This window comes from Pseudorasbora parva, chromosome 15, assembly GCF_024679245.1.
Source record: "Pseudorasbora parva isolate DD20220531a chromosome 15, ASM2467924v1, whole genome shotgun sequence".
In the NCBI taxonomy this organism is placed as follows: Eukaryota; Metazoa; Chordata; class Actinopteri; order Cypriniformes; family Gobionidae; genus Pseudorasbora; species Pseudorasbora parva.
In genome coordinates this window covers 294,180-311,953 of record NC_090186.1, presented here as the reverse complement: position 1 = coordinate 311,953, position 17,774 = coordinate 294,180, and the positions used below count along the sequence as shown (strand labels likewise).

The 17,774-nt window shown below is 46.1% G+C and overlaps 2 protein-coding genes across 2 annotated transcripts; both read left to right on the top strand.

Annotated features, from left to right (window-relative positions):
- Positions 1–30: 30 nt before the first annotated feature.
- Positions 31–4,467, top strand: LOC137041805 (streptococcal hemagglutinin-like). Its single transcript, XM_067418475.1, has 4 exons — positions 31–118; positions 205–312; positions 2,348–4,362; positions 4,407–4,467. The coding sequence occupies exons 3-4, from the start codon at positions 2,528–2,530 to the stop codon at positions 4,465–4,467; spliced, it is 1,896 nt and encodes a 631-aa protein (XP_067274576.1). The 5' UTR covers positions 31–118; positions 205–312; positions 2,348–2,527.
- LOC137040869 (uncharacterized) lies at positions 4,389–12,790 on the top strand. Its single transcript, XM_067416623.1, has 8 exons — positions 4,389–4,573; positions 4,677–4,799; positions 4,985–5,113; positions 10,028–10,220; positions 10,328–10,452; positions 10,537–10,715; positions 12,003–12,136; positions 12,220–12,790. Exons 1-8 carry the CDS (start codon positions 4,496–4,498, stop codon positions 12,441–12,443), a joined length of 1,185 nt encoding a protein of 394 aa, XP_067272724.1. The 5' UTR covers positions 4,389–4,495; the 3' UTR covers positions 12,444–12,790.
- The last annotated feature ends 4,984 nt before the right edge of the window (positions 12,791–17,774 follow it).

Below are 17,774 nucleotides of genomic sequence, written 5' to 3'. Positions count from 1 at the left end.
AAGCCCTTGTGTCCTCTTGTGTAGGCTGAACGTGTCTATAGGTGACTGGGTTCAGAGAGAGCAGCGAGAGCTGAAGGAGGTGGAGAAGAGTCTGGAGCGAACTGCACAGATCCTGCAGGTGAGTCCACATCTTCCCGCTCTCTCCTGCTAAAGCGGTGTGATGTTGGAGCTGAAGCTGCAGATGTGATTATATCTTGCTTCCAGGAGGAGGAGTGTGTGCTTGCACAGGAAGTGGTCCTGGATGAGCTGTTGTGGTCCGAGGATCTACACAAACACTGGCCCGTATGGACTGAAGGACAGCAGCACATTACGGTCAGTCTGAGAACATTCGGTCTGTGCATGTTAACTCTAAAGAGCTCATTCTGAAGAGAATCTGATCGAGAACCAAACAAGCTGACTCCAGTTTATGCATTATAGTGTTAACCAATATGTTAATCCATCAGTTAAATAGTCAGGTCTAGCTTTCATTTAGCAGTTCGAACGTTAAACAAAAACACTCAATTTAACTCTCATCAATCATCGGTTTCCACACTATCCACTCTGATTATCAACAACCAAAGAAATGTATCATAAGTCATCCATTTCTACACTAGATGCCAATAGGCTTGGTGCGATAGCCAGTGTTACTGGTGTTCAGGCGAAACACTGCATACATCCCGCCCCACTGTTGATTCGATTGTTTTATAGTAATAAAATAATTTAGTTCAATTAGAGAACAGACACTACAGTTAAAAACTGAATGTGTCTGCTCAATACAGCGTGAGCCGAACAAGAGTCTCAGCACAAACACAGCAGGAGTCAGATCTTAATCTCGAAAGTGAGGAGTTGACTGACAAGACGGCTGCGGGAGATTTTCTTCCAGCTGCGCTCCATTTTTCTGGCTGCTGTTTTAAGGGCCCGAGTGTGCTCGTTGTACCACAGCGTTGGATTATTTTCTTTAATCTTCTTTAAGCGCCGGGGAGCAACTATGTCTAAAGTGATGGAAAAGAGAGTCAATAGTTTCTGTTGCAACATTGAGTTCCTCTTGGCTATCTGTAATGCTGAGGAGATGGAACTGATGAGGAAGATTATGTACAAAGCAGTCTTTAGTCGCAGCGGTTACAGTCCTTCCATATTTTAAGCAAGGGCACAGCTTTGCAGCCTTAGGTAAATTAAGTATACATGATATTAGGTAATGATCTGAGATGTCATCGCTCTGCTGCAGAATTTTAACAGTATCAACATTTATTCCATATGACATTATTAGATCTTAAGTATGATTAAGGCGATGAGTGGGTCCCGATACGTGTTGTCTAACTCCAATAGAGTTTAGAATGTCTCTAAATGCCAATCCCAATGCGTCTTTTTCATCGTCTACATGGATATTAAAATCACCTGTAATTACTACTTTATCTACAGCTAATACTAACTCCGATACAAAACCAGCAAATTCTCTGATAAAGTCTGTATTGTGCCCTGGTGGCCTGTAGACAGTAGCCAACACAAATGTCAGACGGGATTTATCATTTACACTACACAGCGTTACATAAAGCACCAAAACTTCAAAGGAATTATATTTGAAACTAGACTTCTGAGTAATACTGAAGATATTATAAATTACAGCAGCACCCTTTACCTTTCAGACATGGCTCATGTTTATAACCTTAATCTTGGGGTTTAACTCATTTAAAGTAATGTAATCTTCAGGTTTTAGCCAGGTTTCTGTCAGACACAGCACATCTATATTATGATCTGTTATCATATCATTAACAATAAGCACTTTCGGAGAAAGGGATTGAATATTCAGCTGCAGTCCACTCTTTGTAAATCTCCCCCACTTTTTTGAATGGGTTGTTTCACAATCCTCTCCAGGGTGTGGTTATTCCTATTGCTTGTACACTTTTTTTTCTACCACATCTTTTCCTTCCCTTCGCCCCTCTATATTAATGTGCTTGGACACAGAGCTCTGTGAACAGCCAGCCTCTTCAGTCACCCTCCTTGTGCAAGATGATTATGTAACCGACAGAACTAGACTGAGAGGCCATTTAAAGGCCTTTGCAGATGTTTTGAGTTCATTAGCTGATTAGAGTGTGGCTCCAGGTGTCTTCAATATTGAACCTTTTCACAATATTCTAATTTTCAAATACTGAATTTATTATTTTCCTTAGTTGTCAGTTATAATCTAAATAAATAAAAATCTGTAATATATCAGTGTGTGAATTGAATGAATATAATATACAAGTTTCACTTTTTGAATGGAATTGGTGAAATCAACTTTTTGATGATATTCTAATTATATGACCAGCACCTTTATAACTGGACATTTTGTGTGCCAGGAGGTATGAATATCTTGCACTTTTTGTTCCAGATATCCCCAAGAGATCTGGCTGAATTTGGTGTGATTGGATTAGACGATGTCCTCAAGACTGAACTCACTTCTTTGGACTCTGAGACTCAAGCTAGTGAAAGCGACTCGGACTCTCCAGAATCAGCCGATGAAAGGCCAGTGCAGCTGGACACTAGGTTTCCTGAGAAGGGCAGGACTGGGATGCTCCGGGAGCTTAGAGATCTTCAGGTTCTTGAGGAGCAGATCATGGAGGAGCAGGTGAAGCTTGACACACTGCGCTGCACAGAGACGCTGGCTCATGTGGAGAGGAGGATGTTCCGTTCGCAGCTGGAGGAGGAGAAACGGGAGGTGGAGAAGATTGAGAGAAGCCTGAGCAGAGAGATGGAGAAAGCAAGCACGGCAAGGAAGAGGCCAAGCAAAGGCCGTAGAGTGGTCAACTGTTCGGTCATGGAGAGGAACTTGCTAAAAGATCTGGATGGAGAGTTGAGGAGCTGTAGTCTTGACTCTGCTCACTATACAGATGTGGAGAACACTGCTTCTCGTTTTATTCCAAATGCAGAGAAGTGCAGCAGTTTAGTGCCTGAGGATGCCAGTCTCTCAGACTCGAGTTTGAGTCCTGAGCCTTTGAGTTCAACGAGCCGGTCAGTTCTGAGTGAGATTGGGATAGGAGGTCCTGCAGCGGACTCTGAATCCCTCCAGGAGGACCTGTCTTGTCATGATAAGGAGCCTTTTGGATTGAGCAGATTGTCTTCTCCTGATCAGGAACTGGAAGCCATGGACTCCACTGACGGCCCAAACACCTGTCCTGAGCATCCTGAGGCGTCGTCATGTTCAGAAGCTGGGGATTATGTTGCACCGGACACCAGTGGTCCGTCCTCCACCCAAAAGAGCCGCATGGTGGGGGATGCCTTTGATCCCGGAGGCGTCTCAACCGCACTGCGAAGGGCCTTTTCTCCTGACGACCAGCATGGCTCTTCAGAGCGGCGACCATCAGCCTCTGAACCGCTCAACGCCTGCACACAGAGCACATCTCCAGGTCTGCTCATGCAGAACAACAACAACAACACCACAGTGGTGCTCAAGGAACAGATGTCGAGCTCCGTGGCCTCCCCAGAGACTCGGCAGACCTCCGGCTCCACGGCCTCCCCTGAGACTCATCAGACCTCCGGCTCCGTGGCCTCCCTAGAGACTCGGCAGACTTCCGGCTCCGCGGTCTCCCCAGAGACTCGGCAGACCTCCGGCTCCGCGGCCTCCCCAGAGACTCATCAGACCTCTGGCTCCGCGGCCTCCCCAGAGACTCGGCAGACCTCCGGCTCCACGGCCTCCCCTGAGACTCATCAGACCTCCGGCTCCGTGGCCTCCCTAGAGACTCGGCAGACCTCCGGCTCTGCGGTCTCCCCAGAGACTATGCAGACCTCCGGCTCCGCGGCCTCCCCAGAGACTCAGCAGACCTCTGGCTCCGCGGCCTCCCCAGAGACTCGGCAGACCTCCGGCTCCGCGGCCTCCCCAGAGACTCATCAGACCTCCGGCTCCGCGGCCTCCCTAGAGACCCATCAGACCTCCGGCTCCGCGGCCTCCCTAGAGACCCATCAGACCTCCGGCTCAGCGGCCTCCCTAGAGACCCATCAGACCTCCGGCTCCGCGGCCTCCCTAGAGACTCATCAGACCTCCGGCTCCGCGGCCTCCCTAGAGACCCATCAGACCTCCGGCTCCGCGGCCTCCCTAGAGACCCATCAGACCTCCATCTCCGCGGCCTCCCCAAAGACTCATCAGACCTCTGGCTTCGCGGCCTCCCCAGAGACTCATCAGACCTCCGCCTCTGTGGCCTCCCCAGAGACTCATCAGACCTCTGGCTCCGCGGCCTCCCCAGAGACTCATCAGACCTCCGGCTCCGTGGCCTTCCTAGAGACTCGGCAGACCTCCGGCTCTGCGGCCTACTGCTCCGCGGCCTCCCCAGAGACCCATCAGACCTACGGCTCTGCGGCCTCCCCAGAGACCCATCAGACCTCCGGCTCCGCAGCCTTCCTAGAGACTCGGCAGACCTCCGGCTCTGCGGCCTCCTGCTTCGCTGCCTCCCCAGAGACCCATCAGACCTCCGGCTCTGCGGCCTCCCAAGAGACTCGGCAGACCTCCGGCTCTGAGGGCTCCTGCTCCGCGGCCTCCCCAGAGATGGTTTCTCGTGACGGGGGAGGCTCCATGAGAGTCTGCAGATCTCCCATCCAGCAGCTGCAGATCAACACGAGACTGGTGAGGACCACAGGTTGATAGGGTGTGTGTGATGAGAATACTCTGATAATGTCTTGATGTGTGGAAGCTGAGCTGTTAGTGGTCCCTTCCTCTTCTCAATCAGATAAGTGATTATAAGACGCCCATCGTGCTGGACACCGGGTCTGGTTTGATGAAGGCAGGCTTTGCGGACCAGGATCTTCCAACTACAGTGTTTCCGACGGTCATCGGCCATCCCAAATATGAGGTAGACTCTTACGTACTCTGGGACATCTATAGCAAATCACAGCAGGATGTAACTATCATCCAGATCTAACCTGATAAATGAAACCATAATGCATGAAGAATTTTAGTAACATTGACAGGAATTTGTGAAATTGCTTGTTTGCATCCCCCTGTGTGTTCTGGACTGATGATGGTCTTGTGTTCCAGGAGATCATGAACAGCAGTGTGGACAGAGAGCTGTACATCGGGCATGAAGCTCAGCACATGAGAGGCGTGCTCACGCTGAAATATCCCATCAGGAACGGTAATGTGCAAAACTGGGATGAGATGGAGATGGTGAGTCCTGACGGATCTGTTATTGGCCCTTCACTGTGGTTTAAGATATTGGAAGTTCTTTGACTGACATGAGGGATTTAATCTGCCTCATTTGAGCAATTAACGGTTGATGACATGAACCCTGCTTGATTAGACTCGAGCTGGGATGCCCACAGTATTACCAATGGACAGAGTCTCACTGGGAGCACAAACATTGGATGACTTGTCATTTCTTACAAATTTCTTAAAACTGATTCTAATTTTTGGACCAAAAACCTCTGCACATAATAACCTAGAATACTGTCCAACACTCAGTGAATACTCTGTCTGCTCTCGACACACAGACACACACGTCGTCAGTGAGGAACCTGGGTATGCTCCCTATTAAACATCACATGCATATCTGTATAGATGAAAACGTTGACGGAAATGACAACATTTTGTATTTTGCAATTCAGACAAGTAATTCGGTGGTCATTTTGTGACGTACTCAAACGCTCTTGCCTATAGCGTAAACACATGATGCTTACTCGCATGCGCTCAGCTGATCGGTCTATAATCAGATGGCTGGATCAGCTGGACAGGAATTTGTTATGTAATCCCAGTCCTACATTACAGTGAGTGTAGATCTGTAATCTGATCCGGGTCGGGTCTGCTCATGCCTTAAGCTTATATTGTTATATATGAAGAGGTCAGTGAGCTCATATTGTTATATATGAAGAGGTCAGTGAGCTCGTATTGTTATATATGAAGAGGTCAGTGAGCTCGTATTGTTATATATGAAGAGGTCAGTGAGCTCGTATTGTTATATATGAAGAGGTCAGTGAGCTCGTATTGTTATATATGAAGAGGTCAGTGAGCTCGTATTGTTATATATGAAGAGGTCAGTGGGCTCGTATTGTTATATATGAAGAGGTCAGTGGGCTCGTATTGTTATATATGAAGAGGTCAGTGGGCTCGTATTGTTATACATGAAGAGGTCAGTGGGCTCGTATTGTTATACATGAAGAGGTCAGTGAGCTCGTATAGTTATATATGAAGAGGTCAGTGAGCTCGTATTGTTATATATGAAGAGGTCAGTGAGCTCGTATTGTTATATATGAAGAGGTCAGTGGGCTCGTATTGTTATATATGAAGAGGTCAGTGAGCTCGTATAGTTATATATGAAGAGGTCAGTGGGCTCGTATTGTTATATATGAAGAGGTCAGTGGGCTCGTATTGTTATATATGAAGAGGTCAGTGAGCTCGTATAGTTATATATGAAGAGGTCAGTGAGCTCGTATTGTTATATATGAAGAGGTCAGTGAGCTCGTATTGTTATATATGAAGAGGTCAGTGGGCTCGTATTGTTATATATGAAGAGGTCAGTGAGCTCGTATAGTTATATATGAAGAGGTCAGTGAGCTCGTATTGTTATATATGAAGAGGTCAGAGGGCTCGTATTGTTATATTTGAAGAGGTCAGTGGGCTCGTATTGTTATATATGAAGAGGTCAGTGAGCTCGTATTGTTATATATGAAGAGGTCAGTGAGCTCGTATTGTTATATATGAAGAGGTCAGTGAGCTCGTATTGTTATATATGAAGAGGTCAGTGAGCTCGTATTGTTATACATGAAGAGGTCAGTGAGCTCGTATTGTTATATATGAAGAGGTCAGTGAGCTCGTATTGTTATATATGAAGAGGTCAGTGAGCTCGTATTGTTATATATGAAGAGGTCAGTGGGCTCGTATTTATATATATGAAGAGGTCAGTGGGCTCGTATTGTTATATATGAAGAGGTCAGTGGGCTCGTATTGTTATATATGAAGAGGTCAGTGAGCTCGTATTGTTATATATGAAGAGGTCAGTGAGCTCGTATTGTTATATATGAAGAGGTCAGTGAGCTCGTATTGTTATATATGAAGAGGTCAGTGAGCTGGTATTGTTATATATGAAGAGGTCAGTGAGCTCTGTTATATATGAAGAGGTCAGTGGGCTCGTATTGTTATATTTGAAGAGGTCAGTGAGCTCGTATTGTTATATATGAAGAGGTCAGTGAGCTCGTATTGTTATATATGAAGAGGTCAGTGAGCTCGTATTGTTATATATGAAGAGGTCAGTGGGCTCGTATTGTTATATTTGAAGAGGTCAGTGAGCTCGTATTGTTATATTTGAAGAGGTCAGTGGGCTCGTATTGTTATATTTGAAGAGGTCAGTGAGCTCGTATTGTTATATATGAAGAGGTCAGTGAGCTCGTATTGTTATATATGAAGAGGTCAGTGAGCTCGTATTGTTATATATGAAGAGGTCAGTGGGCTCGTATTGTTATATTTGAAGAGGTCAGTGAGCTCGTATTGTTATATTTGAAGAGGTCAGTGAGCTCGTATTGTTATATATGAAGAGGTCAGTGAGCTCGTATTGTTATATTTGAAGAGGTCAGTGGGCTCGTATTGTTATATTTGAAGAGGTCAGTGGGCTCGTATTGTTATATTTGAAGAGGTCAGTGAGCTCGTATTGTTATATATGAAGAGGTCAGTGAGCTCGTATTGTTATATTTGAAGAGGTCAGTGAGCTCGTATTGTTATATATGAAGAGGTCAGTGAACTCGTATTGTTATATTTGAAGAGGTCAGTGGGCTCGTATTGTTATATTTGAAGAGGTCAGTGGGCTCGTATTGTTATATATGAAGAGGTCAGTGAGCTCGTATTGTTATATATGAAGAGGTCAGTGAGCTCGTATTGTTATATATGAAGAGGTCAGTGAGCTCGTATTGTTATATATGAAGAGGTCAGTGAGCTCGTATTGTTATATATGAAGAGGTCAGTGGGCTCGTATTGTTATATATGAAGAGGTCAGTGAGCTCGTATTGTTATATATGAAGAGGTCAGTGAGCTCGTATTGTTATATATGAAGAGGTCAGTGAGCTCGTATTGTTATATATGAAGAGGTCAGTGAGCTCGTATTGTTATATATGAAGAGGTCAGTGGGCTCGTATTGTTATATATGAAGAGGTCAGTGGGCTCGTATTGTTATATATGAAGAGGTCAGTGGGCTCGTATTGTTATATTTGAAGAGGTCAGTGAGCTCGTATTGTTATATATGAAGAGGTCGGTGAGCTCGTATTGTTATATATGAAGAGGTCGGTGAGCTCGTATTGTTATATATGAAGAGGTCAGTGAGCTGGTATTGTTATATATGAAGAGGTCAGTGAGCTCGTATTGTTATATATGAAGAGGTCAGTGAGCTCATATTGTTATATTTGAAGAGGTCAGTGAGCTCGTATTGTTATATTTGAAGAGGTCAGTGAGCTCGTATTGTTATATTTGAAGAGGTCAGTGAGCTCGTATTGTTATATATGAAGAGGTCAGTGAGCTCGTATTGTTATATATGAAGAGGTCAGTGAGCTCGTATTGTTATATATGAAGAGGTCAGTGGGCTCGTATTGTTATATTTGAAGAGGTCAGTGAGCTTGTATTGTTATATTTGAAGAGGTCAGTGAGCGCGTATTGTTATATATGAAGAGGTCAGCGAGCTCGTATTGTTATATATGAAGAGGTCAGCGAGCTCGTATTGTTATATATGAAGAGGTCAGTGAGCTCGTATTGTTATATATGAAGAGGTCAGTGGGCTCGTATTGTTATATATGAAGAGGTCAGTGGGCTCGTATTGTTATATATGAAGAGGTCAGTGGGCTCGTATTGTTATATTTGAAGAGGTCAGTGAGCTCGTATTGTTATATATGAAGAGGTCGGTGAGCTCGTATTGTTATATATGAAGAGGTCGGTGAGCTCGTATTGTTATATATGAAGAGGTCAGTGAGCTTGTATTGTTATATATGAAGAGGTCAGTGAGCTCGTATTGTTATATATGAAGAGGTCAGTGAGCTCGTATTGTTATATTTGAAGAGGTCAGTGAGCTCGTATTGTTATATTTGAAGAGGTCAGTGAGCTCGTATTGTTATATTTGAAGAGGTCAGTGGGCTCGTATTGTTATATATGAAGAGGTCAGTGGGCTCGTATTGTTATATATGAAGAGGTCAGTGAGCTCGTATTGTTATATATGAAGAGGTCAGTGAGCTCGTATTGTTATATATGAAGAGGTCAGTGAGCTCGTATTGTTATATATGAAGAGGTCAGTGAGCTCGTATTGTTATATATGAAGAGGTCAGTGAGCTTGTATTGTTATATATGAAGAGGTCAGTGAGCTCGTATTGTTATATATGAAGAGGTCAGTGAGCTTGTATTGTTATATATGAAGAGGTCAGTGAGCTCGTATTGTTATATATGAAGAGGTCAGTGAGCTCGTATTGTTATATATGAAGAGGTCAGTGGGCTCGTATTGTTATATATGAAGAGGTCAGTGGGCTCGTATTGTTATATATGAAGAGGTCAGTGGGCTCGTATTGTTATATTTGAAGAGGTCAGTGAGCTCGTATTGTTATATATGAAGAGGTCGGTGAGCTCGTATTGTTATATATGAAGAGGTCGGTGAGCTCGTATTGTTATATATGAAGAGGTCAGTGAGCTCGTATTGTTATATATGAAGAGGTCAGTGAGCTCGTATTGTTATATATGAAGAGGTCAGTGAGCTTGTATTGTTATATATGAAGAGGTCAGTGAGCTCGTATTGTTATATATGAAGAGGTCAGTGAGCTTGTATTGTTATATATGAAGAGGTCAGTGAGCTTGTATTGTTATATATGAAGAGGTCAGTGAGCTCGTATTGTTATATATGAAGAGGTCAGTGAGCTCGTATTGTTATATATGAAGAGGTCAGTGAGCTCGTATTGTTATATATGAAGAGGTCAGTGTGATGTGCTGAAGGTGTTTAGAGTTCATATAATCTTCCAGAATCTGCAGATGTCACATCATGGGGCGTTCATTAGCCAGAACGTTCTCACTCAGACCGCAGGATTGACGTGTGTGTGTGCTCTCCTCTCTCCCTCCCTCCGTTAGATCTGGCAGCATGCGTTCCAGCAGTTGTGTGTGAGGTCCTCAGATCACCCGGTGCTGCTGACGGAGGCGGCCATGAGCTCGGCCCAGAGCCGGCTGAGGACGGTGGAGCTGATGTTCGAGAGCTTCAGTGTCCCTCTGCTGAGTGTGGCCCTACAGGCGGTGCTGGCTCTCTACGCTTCAGGACGCACCACAGGTCTCGCACACGCACGCACACACACACACACACACACACACACACACACACACACGAACCGTGAGACACTGAGGCTCGAGCTGAAGGAGCTGTGTGTGTGCACGCAGGTGTGGTCCTGGACTCTGGAGATGGCGTCAGTCACAGTGTTCCGGTGTTCGAGGGTTACTGTCTGCCTCACGCTGTGCAGCGCTTCAGCCTCGCCGGAGCGGACGTCACCCTGCAGCTGCAGAAGGTACACACACTCTCGCTCGCTCACTCAAACCTTTTCTGGTTTCAGTGACATGATTTCTGTCTGTGTGTGTGTGTGTACGTGCAGCTGCTGCTGGAGCAGGGTGTGTGTATGCGGACGTCAGCGGAGCTGGAGATTGTGCGTGAGATGAAGGAGAGCTGCTGCTGTGTGGCTCTGGACTATGAAGCGGAGATGAAGAGGTCATCAGAAGTGCTGTACACACTCCCTGACGGACGGGTCGTCTCGCTGACCTCTGAGCGCTTCAGGTAACTCACCTCTGTGTGTGTGTGTGTGAGGGGTTGTCATCAGAAGTGCTGTACACACTCCCTGACGGACGGGTCGTCTCGCTGACCTCTGAGCGCTTCAGGTAACTCACCTCTGTGTGTGTGTGTGTGTGAGGGGTTGTCATCAGAAGTGCTGTACACACTCCCTGACGGACGGGTCGTCTCGCTGACCTCTGAGCGCTTCAGGTAACTCACCTCTGTGTGTGTGTGTGTGAGGGGTTGTCATCAGAAGTGCTGTACACACTCCCTGACGGACGGGTCGTCTCGCTGACCTCTGAGCGCTTCAGGTAACTCACCTCTGTGTGTGTGTGTGTGTGAGGGGTTGTCATCAGAAGTGCTGTACACACTCCCTGACGGACGGGTCGTCTCGCTGACCTCTGAGCGCTTCAGGTAACTCACCTCTGTGTGTGTGTGTGTGTGAGGGGTTGTCATCAGAAGTGCTGTACACACTCCCTGACGGACGGGTCGTCTCGCTGACCTCTGAGCGCTTCAGGTAACTCACCTGTGTGTGTGTGTGTTTGTGTGTGTGTGTGAGGGGTCGTCATCAGAAGTGCTGTACACACTCCCTGACGGACAGGTCGTCTCGCTGACCTCTGAGCGCTTCAGGTAACTCACCTGTGTGTGTGTGTGTGTGTGAGGTGAGTATCTGCTGAGTTTGGGTTTATTTATGAGACGCGCTCCAGTTCATGAGCAATGAAAGCGACGTCCCGATTATAGTCTGCTGTCTGCTTCTTATTTATTAAATCCAGCGATTGGCTGAAGAAACCTTTATTATAATTAAGATCAAATTTATACAAAACAATTCACTTTAACAAATCACAGTATTACACAAAAAATAAATCACCAAAATCATTTCTGACCCACTCGCATCTTCGCACTTCTCATAATCAGATGAAATTTAAAATTATTATGTTTAGACATAAATATGAAATAAAACAATTGTTTAATGGCTACAGCAAGTATAGTAAGCTCCAGATAAACGTCATGTCTGAGCTGGATTGGACCAAACATATTTATACAGATAAATGAAAAAGCACTCTGTGCTTCCGTAACTCACGTGTGTGTGTGTGTGTGTGTGTGTGTGTGTGTGTGTGTGTGTGTGTGTGTGTGTGTGTGTGTGTGTGTGTGTGTGAGGGTTCATGAGCGCGCTCTGTGCTTCCGTAACTCACGTGTGTGTGTGTGTGAGGGGTCATGAGCACGCTCTGTGCTTACGTAACTTGTGTGTGAGAGGGGTCGTTGCTAGATTGATCATGGTCTCATCACACACAGGGCACCGGAGATCCTCTTCCGGCCGGAGCTGATTGGACGAGATCATTATGGGATGCACGAGAGCGTCTTCAAGTCTGTTCTGCAGTCCGACATCGACCTCCGCCGCAGTTTGGTGGGGAACATCCTGCTGTCAGGTACTAGAGCCAATCACAGGCCAGGAGCTGTAACGTGTGACTGGCCAATCACAGGCAGGAGCACTAACATGTGATGTGTTTAGGCGGGAACACGCTGCTCCGGGGCCTTCCGGAGCGCCTGCGGTGGGAAATCGGCAGCTTGTGTCCGGGTGTGAGTGTGTGTGTGCTCAGCCCTCCGGATCGGGACTCCTCCGTGTGGAGCGGGGGCTCAGCGCTGGCGAGCCGGACAGGAGCCAGCCCGTCCTGGATCAGCGCGGAGGAGTACGAGGAGTTCGGCCCACAGATCGTCTTCAGGAAGTGCTTCTGAATCAGGAGTTTTAACTCAGGTCTCCAAGAGGAACAGCCCTTTTAACCCGTGTGTGTGTGTGTGTGTATGGATTGCATCAATCAGAATGTCTGTCTCTTTATATTAATTATAATCTAATCAAATATAATATGTAAATCTATAGAGTATATATGTTTATCTATGAGATATTAATGTGCTGTTTGTGATGCTCTTCATGAGGCTGATAAAGCATCAACTACCCGGATCTGGATCCGTCACACCGGTTCCTCCATATGCAGTTCCTCTGACACGAGTGTGTGTGTGTGTGTGTTGCTGAGCAGTATTGGGGTTGTTTGTATCACTTCACGTGTTTCCTCCGGTGTGTTCACGTGTGTTTCCTCCGGTGTGTTCACGTCTGTGTGTGTGTGGACTGAGCTGTGTGTGTCGGATCCGGATCCCGTCGTGTGTTTAATGCTGGATGTGTTGATCTGTATTAGCCTTGAATGATCCTCATCAGTGTCTGAACTGGGTAATGTCTGGAGCGTTTTACAATAAATATGACTTCTAAACCGCTTGTGCTGCCTCGTGTCTGGAATAGAATATCCCATAACCTCAGGAGTGCTGAAGCTGACGTCGCTTTCCCAAAAATGAATATATTGTAATGGGAAGAAAAAGAATGCAACACTGCTTTTTTTCTGAATAAGAGGCAAACCTTAGGAAAGAGCTTCCGCCTGGCCGTTAGGAGAGCCCTCAGATAGGAGTCCCATGACCCCACAGGTCGCCAGAACGGCCTCTGTCTGACACACAGGAGGATATTCTGAAGTGTGTGTGTTCCTATGATGGAATGACATGGGTCCAACCATTCCTCAGAATATCCTTCTGTGTGTTCGGGAGAAGACATGGTGTGGGTTTGGGACTACATGGTGAGTAAATGAGAACAATCCTAATTTTTGAATCAGATCTGAGGATGAAGTTTATGAAGCGTATTGTAAGATCGTCTTGAGTTTAGCGAATGGAAGGTAGAACTCTTGCAGTGCACTAACTAGTCTAACTGCTCAGTTCATGCTCTTTTCACACGTCTGTCTTAAATTACTTAATACAAAACTGAAGAATAAAAGCTAAATGAGGATTATGTCCATTCACGCCTCTTCAGGCAGCAGAAAAAATGGAGAGGTGGAAGAAAGGAAGATAGAAATAACGCCAGACAGCCGCCATCAAACGAACGCGCTTTGGTGAACCCGCGGCTCAGCGCATCTTCATCAGCCCAGGATAGCGCGACTACCGCGGTCTGCCTTCCGTGAATAAACGCCAACTATTGGTTGAAACTTTTGGGAAGTGCTGTTGATCTGTACTATATAATATTATCATGTTATATGAGCAGAACTAAACTTGTTTTGGGTAAATATTAAATTCGGAACACTTTTATGGTCCATCAGCTTGTAGAGAAGCGCTAAAGCACAGCTGGAGATGCCAAAGCCTCTTCTCCGGTCAGACCCGCCGACGGGCCGTGCTCCGAGACTCTTATAATGCAACAGAATAGACCATCACGCGATTAACATCTCTATCGAGTAAACACTGATGTATTAGTCAGTCATTTTTATTTGGTTAAACAGTGATTTGATAACGTTTTTAATTTATGGCCCATCCAAAACTGGAATGTGTGCTGCGTCAATACATTAAATATATAGGATAATATGAGCTAATTCCACATCCTCCTTAATGAAACAAATAACTAAACGCTTAATAACATTCAATACTGACACAAAGATAAAGAGAGAAACATATTTAAAGAAATATACCAAACAGAGATAAATTCATGCCGCTTCGCGCTCGACTGGCCGCGTGACGTCACAGTTGCGTGTTCTGCGCATGATGTCACAGTCAGAGTTTAAGAGCTGTGCCTGAGTGAGTGCAATCAGAGCGGAGTTTATCAGAGCGGACGTCCTGCATTTACACACACAGTCTAGAGACACAGCAGTGCAATACAGTTACCAATCGCAGTCTAGAGATACTAACTATTGTCCTGTTAATCCTGTGGAGACGATACATAATCATCAGCGGAGACATGGATGTGTTTGAGACGGAGAGGGTCCCCGAGGGGACGGAGGGGGTTCCGGAGGAGACGGAGAGAGTCCCGGAAGGGACGGAGAGAGTCCCGGAGGGGACGGAGAGGGTCCCCGAGGAGACGGAGAGAGTCCCGGAGGGGACGGAGGGGGTTCCGGAGGGGACGGAGAGGGTCCCGGAGGGGACGGAGGGGGTTCCGGAGGAGACGGAGAGAGTCCCGGAGGGGACGGAGAGGGTCCCCCAGGGGACGGAGAGAGTCCCAGAGGGGACGGAGAGGGTCCCCCATGGGACGGAGGGGTTCCCCCAGGAGACGGAGGGAGTCCCTGAGGAGACAGAGAGGGTCCCCCAGGAGACGGAGAGGGTCCCCCAGGGGACGGAGGGGGTCCCCCAGGGGACGGAGAGAGTCCCAGAGGGGACGGAGAGGGTCCCCCATGGGACGGAGAGGGTCCCCCAGGAGACGGAGGGAGTCCCCGAGGGGGCGGAGAGGGTCCCCCAGGGGACGGAGAGAGTCCCAGAGGGGACGGAGGGGTTCCCCCAGGAGACAGAGAGAGTCCCAGAGGGGACGGAGGGGTTCCCCCAGGAGACGGAGGGGGTCCCCGAGGGGACGGAGAAGGTCCCTGAGGAGACGGAGCGCAGCAGCTGCAGTGAGGGCAGCAGTGCAGGTGACTGATGAAATTTACTCAAATCAATACATTAGTCCTTCAGCTGTAATCTGTGCTCATAGAAAAGATGTTTCTGATCGATATTCTTTGCTTGCAGAAGAACACAGTAAATGGAGGGAAGACCGTGCTTGTTTAAAGACCGCTGTAAAACAGCGACCACAGACATTCGAGATCGATGATGCCCAACCATCGACCAGCGCTTCTGTGCTGCCGCATTCCTCCAGCCCAGAGCGTGAGTCTCCAGATATTAGCGTCTTGTTCATGCAGTGCTGTAGTCTAGTGTGTGTAGTGTTGGCTCACTTCACCTCCGGAGGGTTTTCTGTCATCTACTGTGGACAACAATGGGGACCAACAACCATTTCTTACCCAGCATTCCCTCTTCTTCTGCATTCATTAATCCACTGCACTGATGCTAGTTCTACAGACAGTTCAATAACCCCTGCTGTTACGGTTTAAGTGTGTTCAGGCTCATGCTGTGTTAACATGTTGCTGTGTGTTAACATGTTGCTGTGTGTTAACATGTTGCTGTGTGTAAACATGTTGCTGTGTGTTAACATGTTGCTGTGTGTTAACATGTTGCTGTGTGTTAACATGTTGCTGTGTGTTTTCAGAGAACTTCATCATTCACAATGACTTGAGTCTGAAACATGAAGACTTTGAATCTCACTATAAACTGGGCAAGGGACTGATCTTCAAATATCACTTCCGTGTGTTTGAAGGGACTAGAATATCGGACGGCCAAGACGTATGTTTCTCTTTCTTCACAAGCAAACTTTCTTTCCGTGTCCTTTGAGTGCTGCCATGACCATCAGTGTTTTAGAGACGTAAAGCCTGTAGGTGATCATGTACATCAGGGATCAGGTTACTCACGTTTGCATTCATTTTCTTTGTTTTTTAGGTGATGATCAGATATACTGAGAGGAACCGGTGCGGGCAAATGCCAGAGTCAGTAAGTTGACAAGACTTTATTCTTCATGAGATTCTCTATTAAGAGTTGGTTTGTTAATTCTCTGAGATGTAGCTGTGTTAGACAGTCAAAGCCCAGAAGCATCAGCTGTAACGGTCATTGCTTTGACTCTAGTTCAGAGATTTTAAACGAGCTTACCTTTGGTCTATCTCTGTTCTTTAGTCCGAGTTTACCAGAGAGCCGTGTAAAGAAACAGCAGCAATGATGACGCTCCTAACTCCTCCATCTTCAGAACATTTCATACGTTTATATGAGGCCTTCATCATGTACAATCACGATATCTTGGTAATGGAGCATTTACATCCCTATATCACCTTGGATCAATTTATTAAAATGAAAGGAAAGGACCTGAAAGAAGTGGATGCTAAAGTCATCATGCAACAAGTGTTTGAGGCTCTGCATCACTGCTGGGAGCGTGATGTTCTTCTCCCGATTGATCTGGATAGAATCGTCATCAATACGAAAACATCCAAGATTAAAATAGTGGACTTCAGTTGGGCACAGCACTCCGTGAAGAGAGGCAAGTTGGCTTTTTGAGCACTGATCTCTGATAAAGTATGACTTATGTTTTACTAAACAATGGAAATGTGTTGCTTACAGGAAATGACAAACCTTCAGAGCAGTGGCTTAAAGACCGTGCCAAGGTGAAATACACTGAAAACATATTTACAGTGATGGAGGCGCTCGTAAGAGACATCCGACACCCGTTTTGGAAGACGAGGCACCTGTCTAAAAGTGAGCTCAATAATGAATGTTAGCAGTGATTAAATGTTCATGTCATAGTAACAGCAACCAATGCACTCTAGAATGACCTTACTACAGATCTCACGTCAGGACCAACAGGACTAATCCGCTCTCCTCTGATCACTTCCACAGAGTGCACCAGCCTTCTTCATCGGCTTCAAACGGATCAAGGGTTGTGTCTGCTTAAAACCGTGCAGGACATTTTCACTGATCCCTGGTTTGTGAGTACAGGACAGACAGCAGAAGAAAAGCCCAAAAAATAAGAATTTTCTTATTGATGGAAACAATACAACTCTTAATAGAGAATCTCATGAAGAATAAAGTCTTGTCAACGAACTGATTCTGATGTGTCTCCACACCGGCGCCTCTCAGTATATCTGATCACCGCCTAAAAAAAAGAGAAAGTGAATGCAAACGTGAGTAAACGGACCTCTGATGTACAAACACGATTAAAAAAACCTACACTGTACAAATTGTGAATAAAAACTGAATTCAGTGATGTGGACGTTTCACATTACAATAGTTTATTCAGAATACAGCATAAATAACATCAAATGTTGAAAGTGAGACATTGAAATGTCATGCCAAATATTCGCTCATTTTGGATTTCATGAGAGCTACACATTCCTAAAAAGTTGTGCCGTGGCCATGTTTCCCCCTGTGTGGCATCCCCTCTTCTGTTTAGAACATCTGGGGATGGAGCTGCTCTAGTTTAGGAATAGGGATGTGTCTAACACAGGCTTTAGCTGCTCAACTGTCTCAGGTCTTCTTTATCGCATCTTCCTCTTTATGATGCGCCAAATGTTTTCTAATGGTGAAAGATCTGGACTGCCGGCTGGCCATTTCAGTGCCGGATCCTTCTTCTACACAGCCATGATGCTGTAACTGATGCAGTGTGTGCTCTGGCATTGTCATGTTGGAGAATGCAAGGTCTTC

Bases quoted from the DNA above. Each gene is read 5' to 3' on its own strand.
- LOC137041805 (XM_067418475.1), top strand. From the start codon at position 2,528: ATGCTCCGGGAGCTTAGAGATCTTCAGGTTCTTGAGGAGCAGATCATG. The intron at 4,363-4,406 runs GCAGACCTCCGG...CTGCCTCCCCAG, and splicing joins GCAGCCTTCCTAGAGACTCG to AGACCCATCAGACCTCCGGC.
- LOC137040869 (XM_067416623.1), top strand. From the start codon at position 4,496: ATGGTTTCTCGTGACGGGGGAGGCTCCATGAGAGTCTGCAGATCTCCC. The intron at 4,800-4,984 runs GTAGACTCTTAC...CTTGTGTTCCAG, and splicing joins TCGGCCATCCCAAATATGAG to GAGATCATGAACAGCAGTGT. The intron at 10,716-12,002 runs GTAACTCACCTC...CATCACACACAG, and splicing joins CTGACCTCTGAGCGCTTCAG to GGCACCGGAGATCCTCTTCC.